At 42.9% G+C, this 21,677-nt stretch overlaps 1 protein-coding gene across 1 annotated transcript; it reads right to left on the minus strand.

The window, feature by feature from the left end:
• Window positions 1-402: 402 nt before the first annotated feature.
• Window positions 403-19,055, minus strand: EXD2 (exonuclease 3'-5' domain containing 2). The gene is made up of 8 exons (XM_060262475.1): window positions 18,692-19,055; window positions 11,506-11,762; window positions 10,918-11,044; window positions 9,322-9,647; window positions 8,708-8,814; window positions 7,805-7,940; window positions 2,873-3,229; window positions 403-2,167 (listed from the first exon to the last, which is right to left on the minus strand). The coding sequence occupies exons 1-8, from the start codon at window positions 19,019-19,021 to the stop codon at window positions 1,951-1,953; spliced, it is 1,857 nt and encodes a 618-aa protein (XP_060118458.1). The 5' UTR covers window positions 19,022-19,055; the 3' UTR covers window positions 403-1,950.
• Window positions 19,056-21,677: the final 2,622 nt, after the last annotated feature.

Genomic DNA, 21,677 nt, shown 5'->3' on the forward strand with positions numbered 1-21,677 from the left:
GCAAGCTTATTGTGGAGGCCTCTTCCAACACAATTCAGTGATTAATTCACCTGATTTGATAACGAACAAGTGTGATTAGCTTCAAGTAAATCATGCTGTTGAAGAACTAATCAAATGATAAGCTGAACTAATCAGATGATATCTTCATGTTGCTGATGTGCAAGTTAATTGCAAGTCTGTTCAGGTTGGAAAACCAACTACGTACATAAATAATTTGTAAATATAATGAGTGATTTTTGGTGTTTGGGATTTGCCTATTTGTAGCTTATGTTTGATTAAATCACGTAAATTCATGCTAATATATATGTTCTCATGTAGGTTTTATGATCTCACTGTAAATTCAGCAACTGTTCAGGATGAAAGTGTAGGATTTTTTATCAACTGACAGTTAATTAATGCAACTGAAGAAATGGAACATGTATTGTTATTTTAATTGCGAGTAAGAGTTAATTTTAACCTTTTAATATTGTTAAAGTAGATAACAAGCAAGTATCAAGATGTGTCAAGATGCACTTGAAAAATGAATTCACTACAGTATAAAGGACCAATCATATTTTCTAAAAGACAATCACATATTAAAGTTAGAAAGATACATTAAAATTTGAAACTGTCATTTTTCTGACAAAAAGTGTCATACACAAGACAAATCAGGTTTCTGTAAAGGGACTGTTAAAAGTATCTGAGGTTTCTGTGTGTGTATATTGGTTGTCCAAAACTTTCTAAATTATTCTGAGACAGTTAATTGAAACCTGTTTTGTTTTGAACTTCATGTATTCAGTTATGTTTGAGAAATGTTAGATATAATTTTTTTGCATGTGAATTTTCAGTGCTTAAGAGTATTAACTGACACATCAGTGCACCCTTTTTAATTTCCTGCATAATAGTAATAATTATTATTACTATTATTATTATTTCAATAAAAGATCATTAGCTTACTGAAAGTTTTCTTCTGGTTTCCTGGAAAAAATTCAAATGCTCAGAGCCCTCAATTTTATTGTCCTGTTCAAAGTAAGTTCTCTCCTAGTGAGTTCTTATCTGACATTGATTGCACAAAGGTGTCTGTGGCCACTTAGCTAAAGAAAATTTTTCAGAAAAGACTCCTTAGTAGGATACAGGGCTGTTGTCTCACTACATGTCCTTGTGGGCTGCATTTTTGTCCCCCGTCATTTCTGTCCATCTCATTACCTCTTGAGGGATTTCCTCAGACTTTTGTCAAGGGACAGCAACTGGGTATTTACTGACTCAACAGAGTGGCATAGCTGCATTTGCCCTTGTCATGGTTACCCTGTGGACCCCCGGGAGGAATCTGTAGTAGTCCTGCTTTTTTGCAGCCAAAACTGCCATTGTCAGTGTTTTACCACTCTGAGGAGCAACACATTCATCTTCTCTTTAAAGCTCAGCCACCTCCTCATTTGTCACTCAAAACTACAGGGCCATCCTGCATCAGAGCTTGACCATTATAATTTCTAGGTCCTCAAAAGAAGAGCCTACTGCCTCTAAAGCTTCTCTTGTGGAACTACAGTCAGACAATGGCTTAACTGAAGCAGGGAAGCAATCCATGGCTTGCCAAGGTAGAAACGGGCAGGGAAAGAAAAACAAATGGAAAATACCTAGTGACTGATAAAATTCATGTTTTAAAAAAGGAAAAGTGTGAAGTAGTATGAAGGCATAAGTGGGCAATGGTCAGGTTTAGTAGAAGGGAGCAAGTCTAGTTTAGCATAAGCAGTATAGGAGACTGAAGGTAAAAAGGGAAACATCAGTTATGTTTACTCAGGGCTTTTTTAAAAAAGAAAAGGCCTAGCAGGAACTCATTTGCATATTAAGCCACACCCCCTGACGCCAAGCCAGCCGGAACTGCTTTTCTGTGCATTCCTGCTCAAAAAAAGGCCCTGTGTTTACTAAGTTCATCAAGCAGACCAGTCCACAAATATCTTCTGGAAGCTCCAGCTTTCAAGACAATTCAACTTGGAGATCCTCTCCATACTTTCGGATCAGTTTCTTATGATTGTGATCAACAGACCACTGCTTTGGGAGATGCTTGGGCTGCATAGTGTCTAAGAAGTGCTGGCGCCATCGTCTCTCCAGCTGCATGAGGGAGCAGAGACCCCCTTTGGCAAAACATTGTACTACTTTCAAACCATGTGGCATATAGGTCTCATTACAAATCCTGAAAGGGGAAAACAAAACTTGGATTCAGAAAAGCACAGAACTTCATGGAAGACCCAAGCAATCTTCAGGAACATTATTATTTTGGCCTCTTTAAAGGTACAAAATCATGTCTGTTCTATGAATTGGCACTGGCAATGATGGTGATGCTCTGTAGGTTCTCTAAAAGAATTCTGATTCCCCCACATTTAGAAAAATCAAGCACCTGGCAGTGCAATCCTAAACAGTTAAACCCTTTTAAGCCCTACATTAATGGCCTTAGAAGCTTGCAATTCTGCTTAGGAGTCAACTGTAGGTCAATTTAAAACCAGATATATTATGTCATTTATTAAAATTATGTTTTGTGACCAAGGAGAAGGGAAAGAGGTGCCCTTGCATATGATGCACTTTTAAATTACCTTGCCTCCTCCTTTCTGGTGTGAAAACATTTCCTTTAAATTCACTCTCTTTCATACTCCACTTACTACAGTGGGATGGCTCTTGAGATCAAGACCTCAGCTAGAGTCAGCCTTCCAAATCAGACCTGCCTGTGATGAGGTGGGCTTGACCAAGAGGAGGGTAGAGCCAAATGAGCAAGCCTTGAGGTTAGTGCAGATAATCAGACCATAATAGGAAGGCAGCAAGGCCCGGCCTGTTGACTTGAATTTAAATCTTGGCACATAGCTGACTGTGACCTGCAGTCCAAATCAGGAGAAACTAAATGTACCTGGTTTCCAGTCCAGCTGCTTCTTGCAGCATCTCTTGGGAAACTGTCAGAGAGTGAAAGTAGTCCTTGACCACCTGTAACAGCTCCTCTTTCCTGGCATCAGGCAAGCCATCTGCATTCAGAAGGGCCCTAGCAGCTGAACGGACTTGCCTGCGGATGGGATCTTCAAGCAAACGGATGCCCTCCTCACAGCCAATGGGGGCACCAAATTCCTCAGCAAATTTCTGCTTCAGATGGTTGTCATAGAAATTGGAAATAGCATGACAGGCAGTACAGAGGAGGAGCACGTCATGAGAGTTGTGGTCCTTCATCTGGATGGGGAAGTGTCTCCGATATTCATGAGGCACTATGTTCTTTCTGTTGAAGAAACAGGCCAATTGTTTTGAACAGCCAGCTGAAAACCCCACTGATCCTGTGGCACTGGAGCCATGCTGTTAACTAACCAGAAAAAAATTGGCCAAGTGCTTTCTTCTGCCTTCACCCATCAACTCAATCGAAGGAAATTAGCTGACATTGACATGATATGGAGATATATATCACTTGCAAATTGTTGCAAATCAAACCACTGTGGGCTTTTCCATATTCTCATTTTTGCTGCTTGCAAGCCCCTATTGCTTTGTTTCTTTTTAAATTATCTGCGTGTTTTGCTCTCTCTAGGAGTCATTTCGATATTGTATTGCTGTATCTTCATCATATTTTCGTCCATTTTAAAACTCCAGGGAAACTCCAGCACACGTCAGTGGGCTAGGGCGGGATATAAATCGAATGAAATAAAATAAAAATAAAATAAAATATGATAGAGATACAGTGATGCAATACCATGTGACCACTAGAGGGAGCAAAACACACGTGGGAAACCCCCCCCCCCAAAGCAATAGGAGCATGCAAGCAATGAAAATGAGAATGCGGAAGAACCATGTTAAGAGGGGCATGCAGATTCTATTCCATTCACTAAACCTCAGCATGCACAACCCCAAACTTACTTATGAAACCACATTTTGATGTCACAATGGCATCTTCCGATTCTTTAACAGGAAAAAAGTTTACATTAGGAAACCAGAAAGTCTTTCCTCCATGTTTCATTTAATGTCCCATCCCCACAGTGGCCCTTTCCTCCACTGGCCACCAGGGAGCTTTCTTATAAACCGGCAACAGAATACCATTAAAATGATATATTAATCAAGTTCTCTGATTTCCCAGCTTTCATTTTTAAAAATAAATCACTAGCCCCTTTCATTGTAGACTTATAAGGGAAAATACATGTCTCTTTAACAAATGAAGGTTTGTCATTTTTAAAATTCAGAGAAACTAAAACAGCGTGCTATAACAATAGTCAATTCCAATTACAACCTGAAATGGTCTGGTAGTGTCTGGAGGGGTGGGGGAGTAAATGGCCACTGCGAGGGGACTGGGGCAAGGAAACTTCAGGGAAACCTACCATGTGGCAGTCCCATTGCCACTGTGTTGTATCAGCAGATGCAGCAGCAATGGGGAAATCACAACTACACAAGGCTGTCAGCATGTGGAAAATACCAGACTTCATAAATACTTTTGTGGTGTTAGATCTCATATGGTCATCATAAGTGACTGTGTGGTTGGGCAAAAAATCATATGGAACTGTGATATTAAGATAAAATATTCAGTGCACTGCATAACTATATAACTACTAGGAATAAGGCCTGTTGTGGAAACAAATACAACGGGCTCTAGAAAGAGGCTCTGGGCAAGTGCCCCGGCCTAGGGCACTCAGTGCCAATTTGCTGTGGCATCATAGCATGATGATGATCATGCAGATACTGAAGCTCAGCATTCCTTTTGTCTGCAGAGCATTGTAGCCTTTTCCGGTTGTATTTGGCCTTGCGGTGTGTGCTTGTGGTGTGATTTTTTTTTTGGGGGGGGGGGAGGGCTTGGCATGGTTGTGTTATGGTATACCATAGAGAATGTGCCTCAAGGTGGCCATTTTCTGTAGGGGAACTTATCTAACTTCAGCCTTCCATCTCCTCCCCCCTCCTTGCAGCCTCTACCTAGGAAAAGGACAGTCTTTCTCCACAGTGGGGAGGAAAACAACTTCAGCAGTGTATAGTGACACAGAGTCCACCCTGCAAAGCAGCCATTTTCTCCATGGGAAGTGATCTCTGCCATCTGGAAAGCAATTGTAACTCTGAGTATTTCCAGCCCTCACCTGGAGATTGGCTACAATGGTTCCCCAGGAGGAACTGGCTGGTTTGGAGGGTGAAATCTATGACATTGTACCTGTCAGAGACTCCACCCTCCAAACCCCTCCTCAAAACCACCTTCTCCAGGCTCCACCCCTCAAATCCCCAGGAATTTCCCAACCTGGAGTTGACAACCCAATCTCCTTCTCAGACAACCATCAACCTACCTTTATCTGCCCCTCTGACTTCAGCTTTCGATCTCCTCCACCCTCCCTGCAGTCTCTACCTAGGAAAAGGACAGTCTTTCTCCACAGCAGGGGGGCAAAGCAGCTTACATCATTTTCCTCTCCCCCTTTTGATCTGTACAACAACCCTGTGAGGTAGGTTAGGCTGAAAGTCTGTGACTGGTCCAAAATCACCCAGTCAGCTTCTGTAGCAAGAATCTGGATCTCCAAGACCCTGCTCTGAAGTGCTAACTCCTATGCCATACTGGCTGTCACAGGGGAGCTCATGCTGAATAGTAGCAAGCAACCAGGTCTAGCGTAGCCAACCTCCAAATGGAGCATGAAAATCTCCTGGTATCACAACTGAACTCCAGACAACATATCTCTCTTCCCCTAGAGAAAATAACTGCTTTGGAGGGTGGACTCTATGGCATTATATTCACACACATCACACAACCTTTATTGGCATAACAGCACAAACTCAAATGGATTGCAACAGAATCTATGGACAAAGCAATATATTCAGCTGAAGCCTCTCCCCTTCCCACACTCTGGCTTCCTCAGACTCCACCACAAAATCTCCAGGAATTTCCCACCAACCTGGAGCTGGCAATCCTAGTCAGGACTGGGCCCAATGAGTTCTCCCTCAAAGGCCAAAAGAGACCTCGAAAGTGCTTCCCCCTTCTCCTTTTACTGGCAGAACCAAGCTTGGTTGCCTTTTACTGACAGAACCAAGCTTAGTTGCCTAGCAACAGCCACTGCCCAGCAGTTCCCCCAGGGGCCCAATCTTCATCTGACCTGGGACTGGAGGCTGGGGTTGCTCTTTGAGCGACACACTGCTCAGCCAAAGGGAGGAAAGGTGAGTTGTCCCCAGTACAGCTAAGCTTATATAGATATACACACACACACACACATATACATATACACAGTATGTCACAGAAGTGAGTACACTCCCTCACATTTTGTAAATATTTAAGTATATCTTTTCATGTGACAACACTGAAGAAATGACACTTGGCTACAATGTAAAGTAGTGAGTCTACAGCTTGTATAACAGTGTAAATATGCTGCCCCCTCAAAATTACGCAACACACGGCCATTAATGTCTAAACTGCTGGCAACAAAAGGGAGCACACCCCTAAGTGATAATGTCCAAATGGGACCCAAAGTGTCACTATTTTGTGTGGCCACCATTATTTTCCAGCACTGCTTTAACCCTCTTGGGCATAGAGTTTACCAGAGCTTCACAGGTTGCCACTGGAGTCCTCTTCCACTCCTCCATGACGATGTCACGTAGCTGGTGGATGTTAGAGACCTTGCGCACCTCCACCTTCCATTACAGGATGCCCCACAGATGCTCAATAGTATTTAGGTCTGGAGACATGCTTGGCCAGTCATCACCTTTACCCTCAGCTTCTTTAGCAATGCAGTGGTCGTTTTGGAGGTGTGTTTGGAGTCGTTATCATGTTGGAATACTGCCCTGCGGCCCAGTCTTCAAAGGGAGGGGCTCATGCTCTGCTTCAGTATGTCACAGTACATGTTGGCATTCATGGTTCCCTCAATGAACTGTAGCTCCCCAGTGCCAGCAGCACTCATGCAGCCCTAGACCATGACATTCCCACCACCATGCTTGACTGTAGGCAAGACACACTTGTCTTTGTACTCCTCACCTGGTTGCCGCCACACACGCTTGACACCATCTGAACCAAATAAGTTTATCTTGGTCTCATTGGACCACAGGACATGCTTCCAGAAATCCATGTCCTTAGTCTGCTTGTCTGCAGCAAACCATTTGCAGGCTTTCTTGTGCATCATCTTTAGAAGAGGCTTCCTTCTGGGACAACAGCCCTGCAGACCAATTTGATTCAGCGTGCAGCGTATGGTCTGAGCACTGACAGGCTGACCCCCCCACCCCTTCAACCTCTGTAGCAATGCTGGCAGCACTCATATGTCTATTTCCCAAAGCCAACCTCTGGATATTACGCTGAGCAAGGACACTCAACTTCTTTGGTCGACCATGGTGAGGCCTGTTCTGAGTGGAACCTGTCCTGTTAAACCGCTGTAGGATCTTGGTCACTGTGCTGCAGCTCAGTTTCAGGGTTTTGGCAATCTTCTTATAGTCTAGGCCATCTTTATGTAGAGCAACAATTCATTTTTTCAGATCCTCAGAGAGTTCATTGCCATGAGGTGCCATGTGGAACTTCCAGTGACCAGTATGAGGGAGTGAGAGTGATAACCTGCTCCCCCTTCACACCTGATACCTTGTACCACTAACGAGTCACATGACACCAGGGAGGGAAAATGGCTACTTGGGCCCCATTTGGACATTATCACTTGGGGTGTACTCACTTTTGTTGCCAGCAGTTTAGACATTAATGGCTGTGTGTTGCATAATTTTGAGGGGACAGCACATTTACACTGTTATACAAGCTGTAGACTCACTACTTTACATTGCAGCCAAGTGTCATTTCTTCAGTGTTGTCTGGGGTTTTGCTGTGTCAGTTCTGGGGTTTTGCTCTGTCAAATAAATAATGGCATACTAGAGAACTCACCGAATATAAGACTCTGTCTTGCCACAAACAACACACATGTTCTCTTTGACTGTTAAATAATAATCCACCTGAGATTCAGGACGCCCAGAAGGTTCAAACTGTAGCTTCACAATAAATGGGTCTGTACCCACCAACTCTAGGACCACCAGAGAGAGAGAGAAAATATTAATGTTTGAAGAATGACTGTGAGGTGAAATTAAATACTGGATTACACAAAATAGTAAGTGCAGAGGATCGGGTGAATCTTGTTTATTGTGTATGCCACACAAATACATGCCTTATATAAAGTCAGACCACTGGTCTATCAAACTCAATACTGTCTCACCTGACTGGCAGAGGTTCTTCAGAGTCTCAGCTGGAAGTCCTTCTCATTATCTACAATCTGATATATTTTTTAACTTGGAGATACCAGAGACTGAACCTGGGTCCTTCTCCTTGCAAAAGAGATGCTATACCTCTGAGACACAGCAACTCCCCAAAGTATCTAGTAACAGTTTGGTTGCCACAGCTTACCTCTCTGCTTGCATCCAGGCTGAGACAAAGAGATCCCATCTCAAGAGGAAAAGGCAGAGAGGCACAAGAATCATGCAGCCACAAAAGAGTTATAAAATGAAAGAGGGTACACCAAAGTATGTTCAGTAGGTGGCTCAGTGGGGTTTGAGTGCAGTGGATGGGCAGAACTTCTGTACCCTATCAGACTGGCTTGCAGATGTGGTCCAAATGTTACATCAAGGTGCATCTGCATTAAACAGCTCAACCCTTTTTCACAGGCAAAGTCACTCACTAACTTACCATAATTTTGACCCCCGAAAAGATGAATAAATAAATAAAAAGTACTTTACACTGTTCCCCACACCCTGTCCAGCAAATCTTGCAGAACAATAAAAGAAAAGGCTCACATGCCTGCAATACCCTTGTCAAGATACCACTGGGCCTTCTTGCGATCACAAGTGCATAGAGGTTGCCCATCTGGTGCATATAAGAAGCAATTATCGTACAGGGGAGATTTCCTGTGAAAACAAAGACATTGCATGCATGAGCTTTCATTAGTCATATTCTGTATACAGTGGTATCTGACTTTACTGTATGCAACTCCACCTATAATTTAATTAAGTAGTATTGACACCTAAATCCTGCAGTTTTGCTTCCAAAGTATTCAGCATATCAGGCGCTCAGTGTGAGACTAGTGAAGCCTCAGCCTTCCTCAAGCACATTAAGCTGGGGAAAGAATTATTCTTGACTTCATGCAGTGCTCTGGAGGTAATTCAACCTTTTCTGAAGATCAAAGTGAGATCAGGCTCCCCTCCTCTGAAGGAACTGCATCTATTTCCTCACAAGATGGTAGGCCACTCACCCCACTCATGCAAGTACTTTGGTCACGGGGCGCTCCCTACAAGAGTTAGATTTGCATCTCCAGCGAGGAGCTCCAGAGCTGGCTATTGAAACCAAACAAAGAAAATAAAATAAAAACCCTTCAGACTTTCTTCCCACTGAAGAATAAGATGATATATAATTACCTAGCAGAATACCCTACTCCCAGGGGCTTCCGCTTATGCTTCCGAGGATCCTTTCCTGGCTGGCTGGCTGGGGACTGCTCATTAGTCAGTGATGACTTCTGATTCTTCATTTTTTGCTGCAAGTCTCCTAGGTTCTCATCATCACCCAGGCAATTACTGTTTCTTCCTTTGAAGGGTACATCCACCAAATCCTGACACTTTCTTAGGCCCTTTTCCCAACCAGGAAGAGCATGCTCACTTCTTTCTGCTTGAGGGACAAAGGGAAGTCTTAGCAGATGCAGGAACATAGCTACTGACACCTGAGCATCCCTTGCAGCATAAGCAATCTGAGAAGAAAGGAAAAGCCTTTGCATTACATTACACAACAGCAGTTCTGGTATGCATGAGGACCTCTGATGAACATTCCCAAATAAAAAAAAGAATGGATCACAATGAATGAGATCATTGACTCTGCTTTACGTAAGGCAATGCCACTCCCAAACTCTCTGAAGCTCTAAGGCCGCATAACAACTTGGTTCAGCTATGCAGTTCCTTTGTTTGGTGCCCCCACTATAGTTAATGATACACAATGGATCTGACAAGACTTTTTTTGTTGCTGTCCCTTCCTGATGGAACAGGCTTCCTGAAATGGAGAAGGAATGCTCAGTGTCTAGTGACTTCTAGAAAAGCCTGTAAAGCAATCCTTCATGGGAACCCACAGGGCGAGTTTGTGCTGGTGGCAGTTTTGTGTTCAGCTATTTTTCTGAGCTGTTCCCTTTGCCCCTCTTTTGGAGGATTGCTAAATGTATAGATACATAATTTAGCTTTTATTGGAGAGATGGGGAAACATTTTCAAAATATAGACAGACCCCATTTGCATCCGTATTATAGCAACTTTCTCCAACCTTGCTTTCATTGTAAAATCGAGGCAAGTCCTGACTCCCCCCACACTTTCTGGCTTAGCCTCCAGAGCCTCCCCCGCATAGCATCAGATGGAGGAGAGAGGGCCAGGGATGTCCTCACAGATGGTGTCCACACCACTCCTGGCCTTCATGAAGATGTTTCTCCCCAGGAGAGGCAAGGAAACACTCAACCTATTGGAGTGGTTGGGGTTTGCCAACCAAGAGCTGCCCTGAGTCACTGCTGAACAGCTGTTTGTAGTGGTGGCTTTTTAAGGGGATATGACTCTAAGGCAGCTGTCCAAACAGGTTTCCCCCAATTAGAGTTGGGGTATCCTTCCTTCCCCACCCACCCCGGTACCATGCAATTCCTCCTCACAAAGAAAATCAATAACATGTGCCTCAGTCAATCCATACTCAAAGCCTTAGCAAATCTAAATACTTGCTTCCTTTTTGCCCAAAGGGAAAATCTGAACTACAGAGAAATTGAACAGTTAATGAGAATGGGCTAGAAATTATCCAAGAAGATTATCCTTTGTTGAGCCCTGCCAGTTTTAGAAGCCAGGATCTTTTCACCCAGGCTTTTAACTGATTTTTTACTCCAAGGGTGCATTCTTGTTATGTTTTTCAATGCATGTTTTTATTTTGCTAGCAACCCCTTGGGCTGGAAGAGCTGAAAATGTGGGATATAATCAATATCCACAGTGCAAAAACAAACCTGTTCTTCGGTCAGTTGCTCACTTTCCCAGTTGCTGCATCTTAGGCGAAGAGATTTGTCAAGTGAGTAGTTCAGGATTCTTTCTGCTAGAGATTTGAGGCTGAGTCCATTTGGTGGGAGGGACTTGCTTTATATTTTATAAATGGAAAGAAAAAAATTAACCTCATCCATACAAACTCTCTACAAATGAAACAGCTTTCAAAGGAAACTGTTTCAGTGACTGCTGTAAGAAAGCGCCATCTGTGTTAGTACTCTCTTGGCAAATAGCTTGCTAGTTAGCTTAGCAATCTAAGATCTAAAAATGTTCAGTGTTAGTAACTTCCTCTTGAAGCCACTTTACATTTGCAGTCAGTTTATTAAAAATAGGAGAGACTGCACATGTAACAAAAGTATACATTTAATACAAATTGTTATCCAAAACAAGCAACACTTACCGCTTTCCAATAACCACCACTGTCTCTAGGGAACACAACGTTATACTGACATCCTTCTCTAATAATCAGTGACTTCCAGATATTCAAGAAGCACAACTGTATTCCTTCCCTCTGCCCCTGCCACAGTGAATATCTTTCCCACTATCATACAAACCTTTCTCTCAAGGCCAGATACCGGAGATCAACACTCCCTTTGACTGTTACTCCATAGTCATGGAGCAACTTGCAGGAATCTTCCCAACACCCTACTCCAACTTTCAGGATGGCTCCATCTGCTAGGATGTCCAGCAGTGTCTTTGGAAGAGCCTGTTCACCACTGGTCAGCCTAGATAAGCGAAGAAGGGCACAAAGACCATCACAGGCAGCCATTTGCAGGAGAGAGACAGGCTTGGCCTTCTCTTTGGTAGAGACCTTTGGTAGAGAAAGAGAAAACACAAGTGTATCGGGCCAAACTCCATACCACAACAGAACAGAATATAACAGTTGTGGAAAGAAAAGCTACTGTGCTGACAAGGCTGTCCTCATTGGGGAAATCATTAATTTTCAATAAAGATTATTCTTGTCATCAGACATCGTATTTTGCTTAATTTCTAAAATGAGGTGCACTGTGGACTCAATGCATATCAGAAGCTCTACTTTATAACCCAATCCTTGCCCCTAATCCTAGAATGTATGAGGTGGCTATATACTTTGCACTATTTCAGAGATGCCGTCACCTCCACTTAGACAATATCATTTATCAGTCAAGAATGTCACATTTTCCTATTTCAGGCTTCCATCTTTGCTTTGGAAAAAAATATTGCCAATGACCTAAAACTAACTTGGCCTAAAACTAAGCTCTTTTGGTGGCAATTCGACTATCTAGTGAAGAATTCACCTAGTGAAATAAAACAGGTCTGGAACAAACTACTGGGTTGGGGTAAGATATATGTACACCATCTAAGCACCTATGGGGCATTTTTTCCCCACTGCTTTGTTTTATATGGAGCTTTTAATTACCATTTACAATTTATATGGAGCTTTTAATGACCATTTTAGCTACAAGCTTCACTCACTGTTAATATACAATCTTTTAAGGGGTATGACAGTTTATTTTGCAGTAGAATCAGTTTTCTAGGAAAAGGCCTGAAAATAATTCATTGAGAAAGTTTTTTTTTATAACCTCTTCTGAAAATAGTACTGCTTTATATGATTGACTTTATTTTGTACATTTTATGGAAAAATACTGGAGAATGTAACATTGCAATTTACCTGAAGGCTTCTTCCCTTCAGTGGGGCGAAGTCATCCAACCTGATGAGGTCATGCCTCCTCTCACTCCTGCAGAGTATACTGGCTCAGAGCGAGGCTGACCTTCCAGTCTTAGTATAGCTCAGCTCCACTAATAGTTTTTTGCATCCTACTAGAGAACTAGTGGAGAAGGTCACTGATGTTGCTTTTGTGGAGTGGGCTGTAACATCCTTTGGAGGTCTCAGGCCTTGCACTTTTTATGACTTTCAGATTCATAGTTTGATCCATAAGGCAATGGTGGATTTTGAGACCTTTTTACCTCATGTGAACTGTGAAACACAGAGAATCTCAGCCTAATCTGAGCTGACCTATAAGTAAATGCACAGAACCCTGTGGACATCTAGTTTGTGCCAGATTCTCTTTGGAAACAGGTGACTTAGACAAAAGGACAGTAGTACCAACTCTTGGTTAACATGATAAAGGGCACAAAGGAAGGATCCATCCTGAGTACCACCAAGCCCTTGAGATACACAAACAATTATTTCCCCGTCAATAAAGCCCCTAATTCAGAAATCCTTCTTGCAGAAGCTATTACACCTACCGTTTTTGCACACAGCTAACCTCGCAGTCACAATCCTGTTCCCTCCGCAGTGTCCGGTCGGATTTTCCACCATCTGCACCGGAGTTACAGGAAGTGCCGCGGCTTTTGCGTAGCAAACGTAACCGCTAAAACCCAGTTTACATTTGCTACGCAGAAGCTGCGGCACTTCCTGTAACTCCGGCGCAGATGGTGGGAAATCCGACCGGACTCTGCGGAGGGAACAGGATTGTGACTGTGAGGTAAGCTGTGTGTGAAAATGGTAACAGTCTTTTGTGGCCCAACATAGCAACCGGTGTTGCAATCTGTCTTTTAAAGCTATCCAGTCTCAAACCCTGTTTCCAACCTTCATGTAGAAAGAAGGATGATTTCTTTGTAAGTAGGTTTCAGCAGATCTATCTTTTTTGGTACTGGCCCAGTTTTTGAATATCAGCCACATGATTAAAGTATAACTATGTCTGGTAGCAGGTCTTCTGTACTGTGCCATGATATCAACTACTTTCCTTTTAAGGCTCCATCCTTCTAAATTCACCTGCTCAATCTCCAAGCTTTCAGCTGGAACCAAAGAAGGCCTGGGTGGAGATTTGATCCTTGTACAAGGAGATCCCATCTGTTTGGCAATCTCCATGTTGGAGATACTGACATCTTCATTAGCTCTGAGACAAAGATCTTCTGGTCCAGAAAAGATTTCTGAAAATCACTTCCACTACCTTTGTTCTGGACTCTGCTTATCACCATGGTCTAAGGAAAGGCATACAGATTTCTGGGACAAGGTCACGTGAGCGCATCCTTGTCTTTTGCCCTGGGATCGTAGAATTTGGTTAGAAACCTGGTGACTTGATTGTTGTTCAGTGTTACAAACAGATCCCAAAATGAAGTGTGATTTGCTGGAAGATCTTTTTGTTTAGACTCTATTCCCCTTGATCTAAATCTTTTGTGCTCAGCCAGTAGCTTTGGAGATTTGCTTGCTGGAAAGTGGAACACCTTTAAGTGTTCCACTTTCCAACCTACCAAATTCCCCACTTCCCAATCTAACAAGAGTTTGGACTCCTGGAGGAAAACCATTGATCTGGTGCCTCCTTGATGACTGATGTGCGCCGTGGCCATTGTGTCTGTGCTCACTATTACACGATTGTTCCTCAATAGTTTCTGGAATGTGATTAGAATGATTGCCTGAAGTTTTAGTCATTTCTTCCAATATGCTCAATCAGCCTTGAGCGTGCTTGCAATGTGCTCCCCAGCTCCTTCTGTTGGCATCCATCAGGCAACAAGGCTGGAAGAAACTGACTCCCTTTGTCAGATTTGGTTATGATTACCAGCTTAGCAACTTCTTCGGGGGGGGCAGTATCTTGATTAATTTGGGGTCTTTTTCTGTATGTCCTTCTTGTAAGGAACAAAAGTCCATTGTAAGGTCTGATGTAGAAGTGGGCCCAAGGGATCAGATCTATGGTCAAGATCATCAACCTCAGTACTGCCAACAGGTGCATGAGGTCCACCAGCTTCTGACAGATTTATTTTAGCACTTCCAACAATTTTACCTGCTTTTTTGCAGGAAGGAACACTTTGGCCACCCTTGTCTGAATCCAGTCCCCTACATGTCCCTAGAGGATGTGAGATGACTTTTTCTCCAACTGGTCAGGAAACCATGAGCCTGAAGATACTGCATTGCGAACTTGGTGTCCTTGCCCACTGTATCTGCCTCCTGGGCTCTGAGAGGATATTGTCCAGTAAGGATAAAGGTGGTCTCCTTGTTGTTGGAAGTAGGCTATGAGAACTACCAGGACCTTGGTAAACACCCCTGGAGATGATGACAACCCAAAGGATAAGGCCTTGTGTTGGAAATGTTGGCCTGAACAGCAAAAAGGAGGGACTGTCTAGATGAACTGGAACATGCAGGTAAACATCTCAAAGATCTAAGTACATCATGTAATTGTCCTACTCAATACTCTGAAGAATGGGGTGGTGATTCCATCTGGAACTTGCCCTTCTTTAACCAGAGGTTAATCTCTTTTAGATTTAGAATTGTTCACCAGTCCCTAGATCTTCTTGGGATTACAAATATAATGGAATAAACCCCATGGAAATGCTGTTCCACCGCCCATGTGCACTAGAAGTTGAATAGGTCACGACAGATGTGTCTTGGGAACTGGGGAAGCAATGGGTGGTGGTGGTAGAGATTCTATCATGCATTCCTTCTGGATGATGGAGAGTACCAACTGGTCAGTTGCTGACTCCTCCCAAATGCAAGGTAACTACTGGAATTGACACCCAACTATAAAGTCAGGTGGCTTAACTTTTTGTTTGTTAGGAAGGAAATGTCTCTACTAGAATCTGGACCTGAAGTCAAAGGCACAGGAGCTCCTAAAATCCTTTTGCTTCTGGGTATATGAAGCAGGTTTGTAGGTGCAAAAGGAATGGAAAGGTTTTTCTCTAGATTTTCTGTCATTGGAAGACGAAGCGGAGAGCACAGCCTTATTTTTATATTTGGATTCTACCGAAACATTGTCCTGAGCCTCTTCTCCAAATAGAAGCTGGTCAGAATTTTTTTTAAGTTGAATTAGAAAGAAGGTCCACCCTCCTATGCTTTAGCCATAGCTTTTTTCTAACCACTATATTGGCAGCCCATGCTCTGGCATAGAACTGCATGGCATCTTAAGAAGTGCCTGCTGCAAATTTTGCTGCCCTTTTGAACTTTAAGATGGATCTCTTAAGCATCAAGGTATCAGTGTCTGGCTCCTAAAGCAGGTTATCTTCCCAAACCATTAATTTCCTGGTGAAATCTGAGAGCACAGCAGAGGTTCTGATTGTCAGAGAGGCTGCTTCATTTTTTTCTTTCCAGTGAATCCTTTGATGTGTTGTCTCCATCCTACTCTTGAATGTAGTATTACCAAAGCATCCAGCAGAGGAACTTGAGGTCTTCCATGGTGCCTGCTGGTAAGGTGTAAAAAATTTTTCTGTGCCTGTAAGGGAAGTGCCATTGTCTGGAACTGCTCATTCTGTCTTTAGAGTGTAACCAAAATTGGGGAATCGACAAACTGAAGACTCTTGAAACCTCTAGTATCTAAATTGGCTGAAGCCGATGATCTAGGTTTTTCTGTTGTATCCAACTGGTAGTTACGGGCGAAATCACCTTTTTAAAACAATCTCCTGAAATGTTCCAGCTGAAAAAGCCTAGAAGAATTTCCCTGGAAGTCAGAGTCCTCTCTTGACCCTTCCCTCTCCTCTATCAGAGCTTGCTGCCATCGATCCTATGGTTTAAGGAAGCTGCTCCACTTTCGAACCCAAGCCTAATACAGCTGCACCCAATGACCCAAATGGTCATTGCTTCTCCCTGCTCATTTATAGGGCCTCTGTGATGGAGCAGCCTGACCTGCAGCACGACCTACAGTTGAAACAGGGCAATGACAAGGATGCTTTAAGAGAAGCAGATTACTTGCATGAAAAGGAACTTCAGAACAGCAGCATTGAGCCAGCAGAAACTGAGCCACAGGCTGGACAGACAAATGAGCAGTGATCATGCACCCTCTTTATTTTGGTATCAGTCCTTCTGGGTTGCCCACACTCTGTGAATGGAGGAGGAGAAAACTTAAAAGTGCTGCTTCAAGAAAGAAGGCAAAGGGCATACCTCCTGGCCTGTCACCAGCTGCTTGAGAAAGATTAGTGATTGCAGAATTGCTTCCAAGTAGCTAGCCAGAGAATGACAAGTGCTTGCAGAACTGCTCCTAAGCACCTAGCTGAGACCTATAAAGGCTGGGCAGAGAGGACTGCTATATGCGAAAGCAAAGAATCATTAACCTTGACTTAGCAACCACAACTCTTGGCTTTACTCTAAACCTGTGACTACACTGTCTCCTGATAACTCCCTCTGACTCTGTTTGCTTTGTGTTCTGACTTTGGACTGATTGATGACACTCCTGGCTATGACCCCTTGAACTTGCACCTTGCTTGCCATAAAGACCAGTTGCTGAACTGCTCTCTGACTGCATCCCTGAGCCTGTTTGTGGGAAGGGGAGGCTAAAAATTGAACAAATCAAATCATGAAATCAAACTATATACTGGAAAACATGATACCTGACAGCCCCAGAGAGAATACAGAAGATCCATCCTCCTCATCTGAGACCTCTGAATGAGCAGTGATCATGCACCCTCTTTATTTTGGTACCAAATGTTGTTTTTCTTAGGTAAGTTCCCCCAAAACAATGGCAAATTGGGTGGTGAGTCAGAAGGGAAACATTTCCTGGCCATGGAAACGCCAACATGATTCCTGGTTGCATAGGCATGGGGTTGGGGTTGGGGGAGGCTCAGGCCAGTCTACAGGCCTGCTCTGGGGGGGGGGGGCTGAAAAAAACACAGGAAAAGCCCCAACAGCCACCATATTGGAACTTTCAGAACTGCTGAACCCACTGGGAAAGGCCTCTGTAAAGGCTTGGGAGGGGGGATTGCTTTGACACCCTGCTTGGATTGGTCCTTTATGTTGGAGGTCCTTATCCCTATCATGGAGGGGGGAATCTCACCTCAGCTCCAGTCATCTCACCTCCTATTGACCCAGAAGCTTCCTAGCCAATATGGAGTAAGCCACCCACTGCTATCTCCTCATGGATACTCAGACCTGGTAGAGCTCTGCCAGAATTTTTCTGTGCCATCAGGTGGCCAGATGAGGATTTGGGTCTGCCAGCATTCACGGCAGCCTATGCAGCTGTAGATGTATCTGCTGTTGGCCAGTCTCCAATGCCTGAAGCTTCAAGAGGGAGGCTCTGAACCAATACAGCCTACACAAATTTACATAGCCCCACCTGGAGCAAGAGGAGGCATGACCTTACCAGCTTGGATGACTTCCTCTACTGAAGGAGAAGACTGGTCAGACTAGTAAGGCTTAAATGCATTTCTATGCATTTCTATGTATTTCTTTTTTGTATCTTTTGTATTTCTTTTTTAGTTTATATCTTGGATACTGATTAAGACGAGACCTGACCTGGATAACTCAGGCTAGCCTAATTTAGAAGCTAAGCAATGTCAGCTCTGATTCATAGGTGAATGGGAGATCACCAAGGAAGTCCAAGGCTACGACACAGAGGTAGGAGATGGTAAACCACCTCTGAATGTCTCTTTTCTTGAAAATCCTCTGCAGTCACCATAAGTCAACTGCAACTTGACGGCAGTTTTAAGCCACTACCACTGATTAACAAATCACAGTTTTAGTAGGATTATTCACTCTTCAGCTTTTTCCTTTGTTTGCTTTATTGTTAAATGAGTTGGTTGTAGAATGTTTCTTCCCTGTTTTTTCCTTATAAAACATTAGGAGACAAAAGAGGAGCCACTTCTATTAAGTCAGGCTTATCAGTACAACTGCATCAAAATCTCACTATATCTTCCAAAGCTATGAACCAATCGTTTAAGTGCTAGAATGAACTGCCTTTTTTCTGACCCACCTGAACTTTCAGCATCACTGGAGAATAATCAGCTAAAACCAAAGGACCAATTCTTAGAACAGACTTATCCATGGTTAATGCTTACCCACTCACAGTCTATTCCAAGGACTGGACAGTGCTCCAACTCCTTCTTTAGTATGGGTTCCAGTCTATTCCAACCCTCTGCATCAGAAACAACCACTATTTCTCCCCCAAGAATCTTTTCCACCCAGGGGACAGTGGTAGAGGAGATGAGAGGAAGAAACTTTTCTTCTGAGAGATCTTTCTTTCCTTGTTCTTTAACAGCCTCTCCTTGGTTAAGTGGGATGCAGGTTTTGTCTTTACGACGTCGGGTAACTTTCCAGAAAAACAAGCCTCCTGCTGCAGCACCCAACAGAGCGGCTGCAATGACAGCAACTGTTGTTTGTCTAGGCATTGCTCATCTCTCTTACAGCTTCACCTGCTGAAAAATGGAATCTCAGACTTATAACCTGCAAAGAATATTACAGGGAATATGTAAATTGGAGATATAGATAACCTAAATGGGTGCCAGAGGGAAAAACTTAGTTAAATTATTCTGCTTAATGCATACATGCAGCTGAGACATGCAAGAGCTGACAAATTTTGGCTGTTCAAGAAGGAGAAGATGCAGCCAACAAGAACATATTCAGACCAGAAATCTACCATGACATGATACTGCTTTATGAGTTTATATGAACTGAGCTGCATCAACCAGCCCAAGTTCAAATTCATTCAAACTTTGATGGTATTTTATCTACTTATTTAAAATATTTCTTTCCCACCTTATCTTCTTGCACACAAAGCAACTAACAATGCAGCTATCAAGTTATGAGGACAAAAAATTACAACAGTCCAGTTAACAAAATTAAAACAGGTTAAAATATAAAAATTGCAAATTTAAAAGCACTCGAGAATTAAAATGCTCAGGATCAATAAAAACTTTCTTCACTGCCCTCATCCTAGAGATGTTCACCTAGAAACAGGTCTGGCTAACCTCGGTGGAACTTAGTCAAGGTAAGTGTGTGCATCCATTCACAATCTTCTAACTCAGGGGTGGCCAAACTGTAGCTCGGAAGCCACATGTGGCTCTTCCATACATATTGTGTGGCTCCTGAAGCCCCCCACCCCACCCTATTGGCCAGCTTGGAGAAGGCATTTGGCTCTTTAAATCACTTCTCCAAGCCAGCCAGCAGCTTGGAGAATGCATTTAAAGTTGCTTTCTTTCCACCTTTCCTTCCCTCCTGCCTCTCATCTTTCTTTCCTCCTTCCTTCCTTGCAGCTCTCAAACACCTGACATTCATGTCTTGCGGTGCTCAAACATCTGACATTTTATTCTATGTGGCTCTTACATTAAGCAAGTTTGGCCACCCCTGTTCTAATCCAACCAATGCACATTTACACTCTAGTAGATTCCATTATATTTAATGTGATTACTCCCAGAAACCTGTACATAGGATTGCAACCACAGGTTGGGAATAAATTCAACAGAAATTAGTAAAGATAATCTGCTTGAGTTATGCATGCATAACATGTAACCCTCCCCCCCCCCCCCAATTCTTTTTTCCTTATCTGTGTGGTGCATTTTTAGATGACAGGGCTTGGCAGGACCCTTTTGTTTCCTCCTTCCAATTATACTGTACCTACTTGGTGACATTACATAAAAATAGTGGTTATACGTCATTTGATGTCAGTTACATCAACATAAACCACTTCAGCCTACTTCTGTGATCTGTGATGATAGAACTAAGTTTTAGTTCTCATAAGAACATAAGAGAAGCCATGTTGGATCAGGCCAATGGCCCATCCAGTCCAACACTCTGTGTCACACAGTGGCCAAAAAAATTATATATATATATATATATATATATATATATATATATATATATATATATATATATATATATATACACACACACACACATACACACACATATATATATATACACATACACACACAGTGTCTTATAGTGACTGATGGACCTCTGCTCCATATTTTTATCTAACCCCCTCTTGAAACTGGCTATGCTTGTAGCTGCCGCCACCTCCTGTGGCAGTGAATTCCACATGTTAATCACCCTTTGGGTGAAGTACTTCCTTTTATCCGTTTTAACCTGACTGCTCAGCAATTTCATTGAATGCCCATGAGTTCTTGTATCGTGAGAAAGGGAGAAAAGTTCTCTACTTTCTCCTTCCCATGCATTATCTTGTAAACCTCTATCATGTCACCCCGCAGTCGACGTTTCTCCAAGCTAAAGAGCCCCAAGCGTTTTAACCTTTCTTCATAGGGAAAGCGTTCCAACCCTTTACTCATTCTAGTTGCCCTTTTCTGGACTTTGTCCAATGCTATAATATCCTTTTTGACCAGAATTGCGCACAGTATTCCAAATGAGACCACACCATCGATTTGTACAGGGGCATTATGATACTGGCTGATTTGTTTTCAATTCCCTTCCTAATCATTCCCAGCATGGCGTTGGCCTTTTTTATTGCAATCGCACACTGTCTTGACATTTTCAGTGAGTTATCTACCACGACCCCAAGATCTCTCTCTTGGTCAGTCTCTGCCAGTTCACACCCCATCAACTTGTATTTGTAGCCGGGATTCTTGGCCCCCATTGTGCATTACTTTGCACTCAATCACATTAAACCTCATCTGCCACGTTGACGCCCACTCACCCAGCCTCAACAGATACCTTTGGAGTGCCTCACAATCCTCTCTGGTTCTCACCACCCTGAACAATTTAGTGTCATCTGCAAACTTGGCAACTTCACTGCTCACTCCCAACTCCAAATCATTTATGAACAAGTTAAAAAGCATGGGACCCAGTACTGAGCCCTCTCACTGAGGCAGTAACATCTCTGAGATATTAAAAGTATATAAACATTTTCAATAAATAAATAAAATTGTTCTGGTTGTGTTGCTTTAGATTCCATGGGTGCTCACATGACTGAATACTTTTCCATTCACACAAAAAATTCCCTGCACACAGAAAAGAAGACCATTAGGCTAAGCCAAGGGTGTCAAACTCATTTGTTATGAGGGCTGGATCTGACATAAATAACTTGTTGGG

Source organism: Heteronotia binoei, chromosome 21 (assembly GCF_032191835.1).
Source record: "Heteronotia binoei isolate CCM8104 ecotype False Entrance Well chromosome 21, APGP_CSIRO_Hbin_v1, whole genome shotgun sequence".
Classification (NCBI taxonomy): domain Eukaryota; kingdom Metazoa; phylum Chordata; class Lepidosauria; order Squamata; family Gekkonidae; genus Heteronotia; species Heteronotia binoei.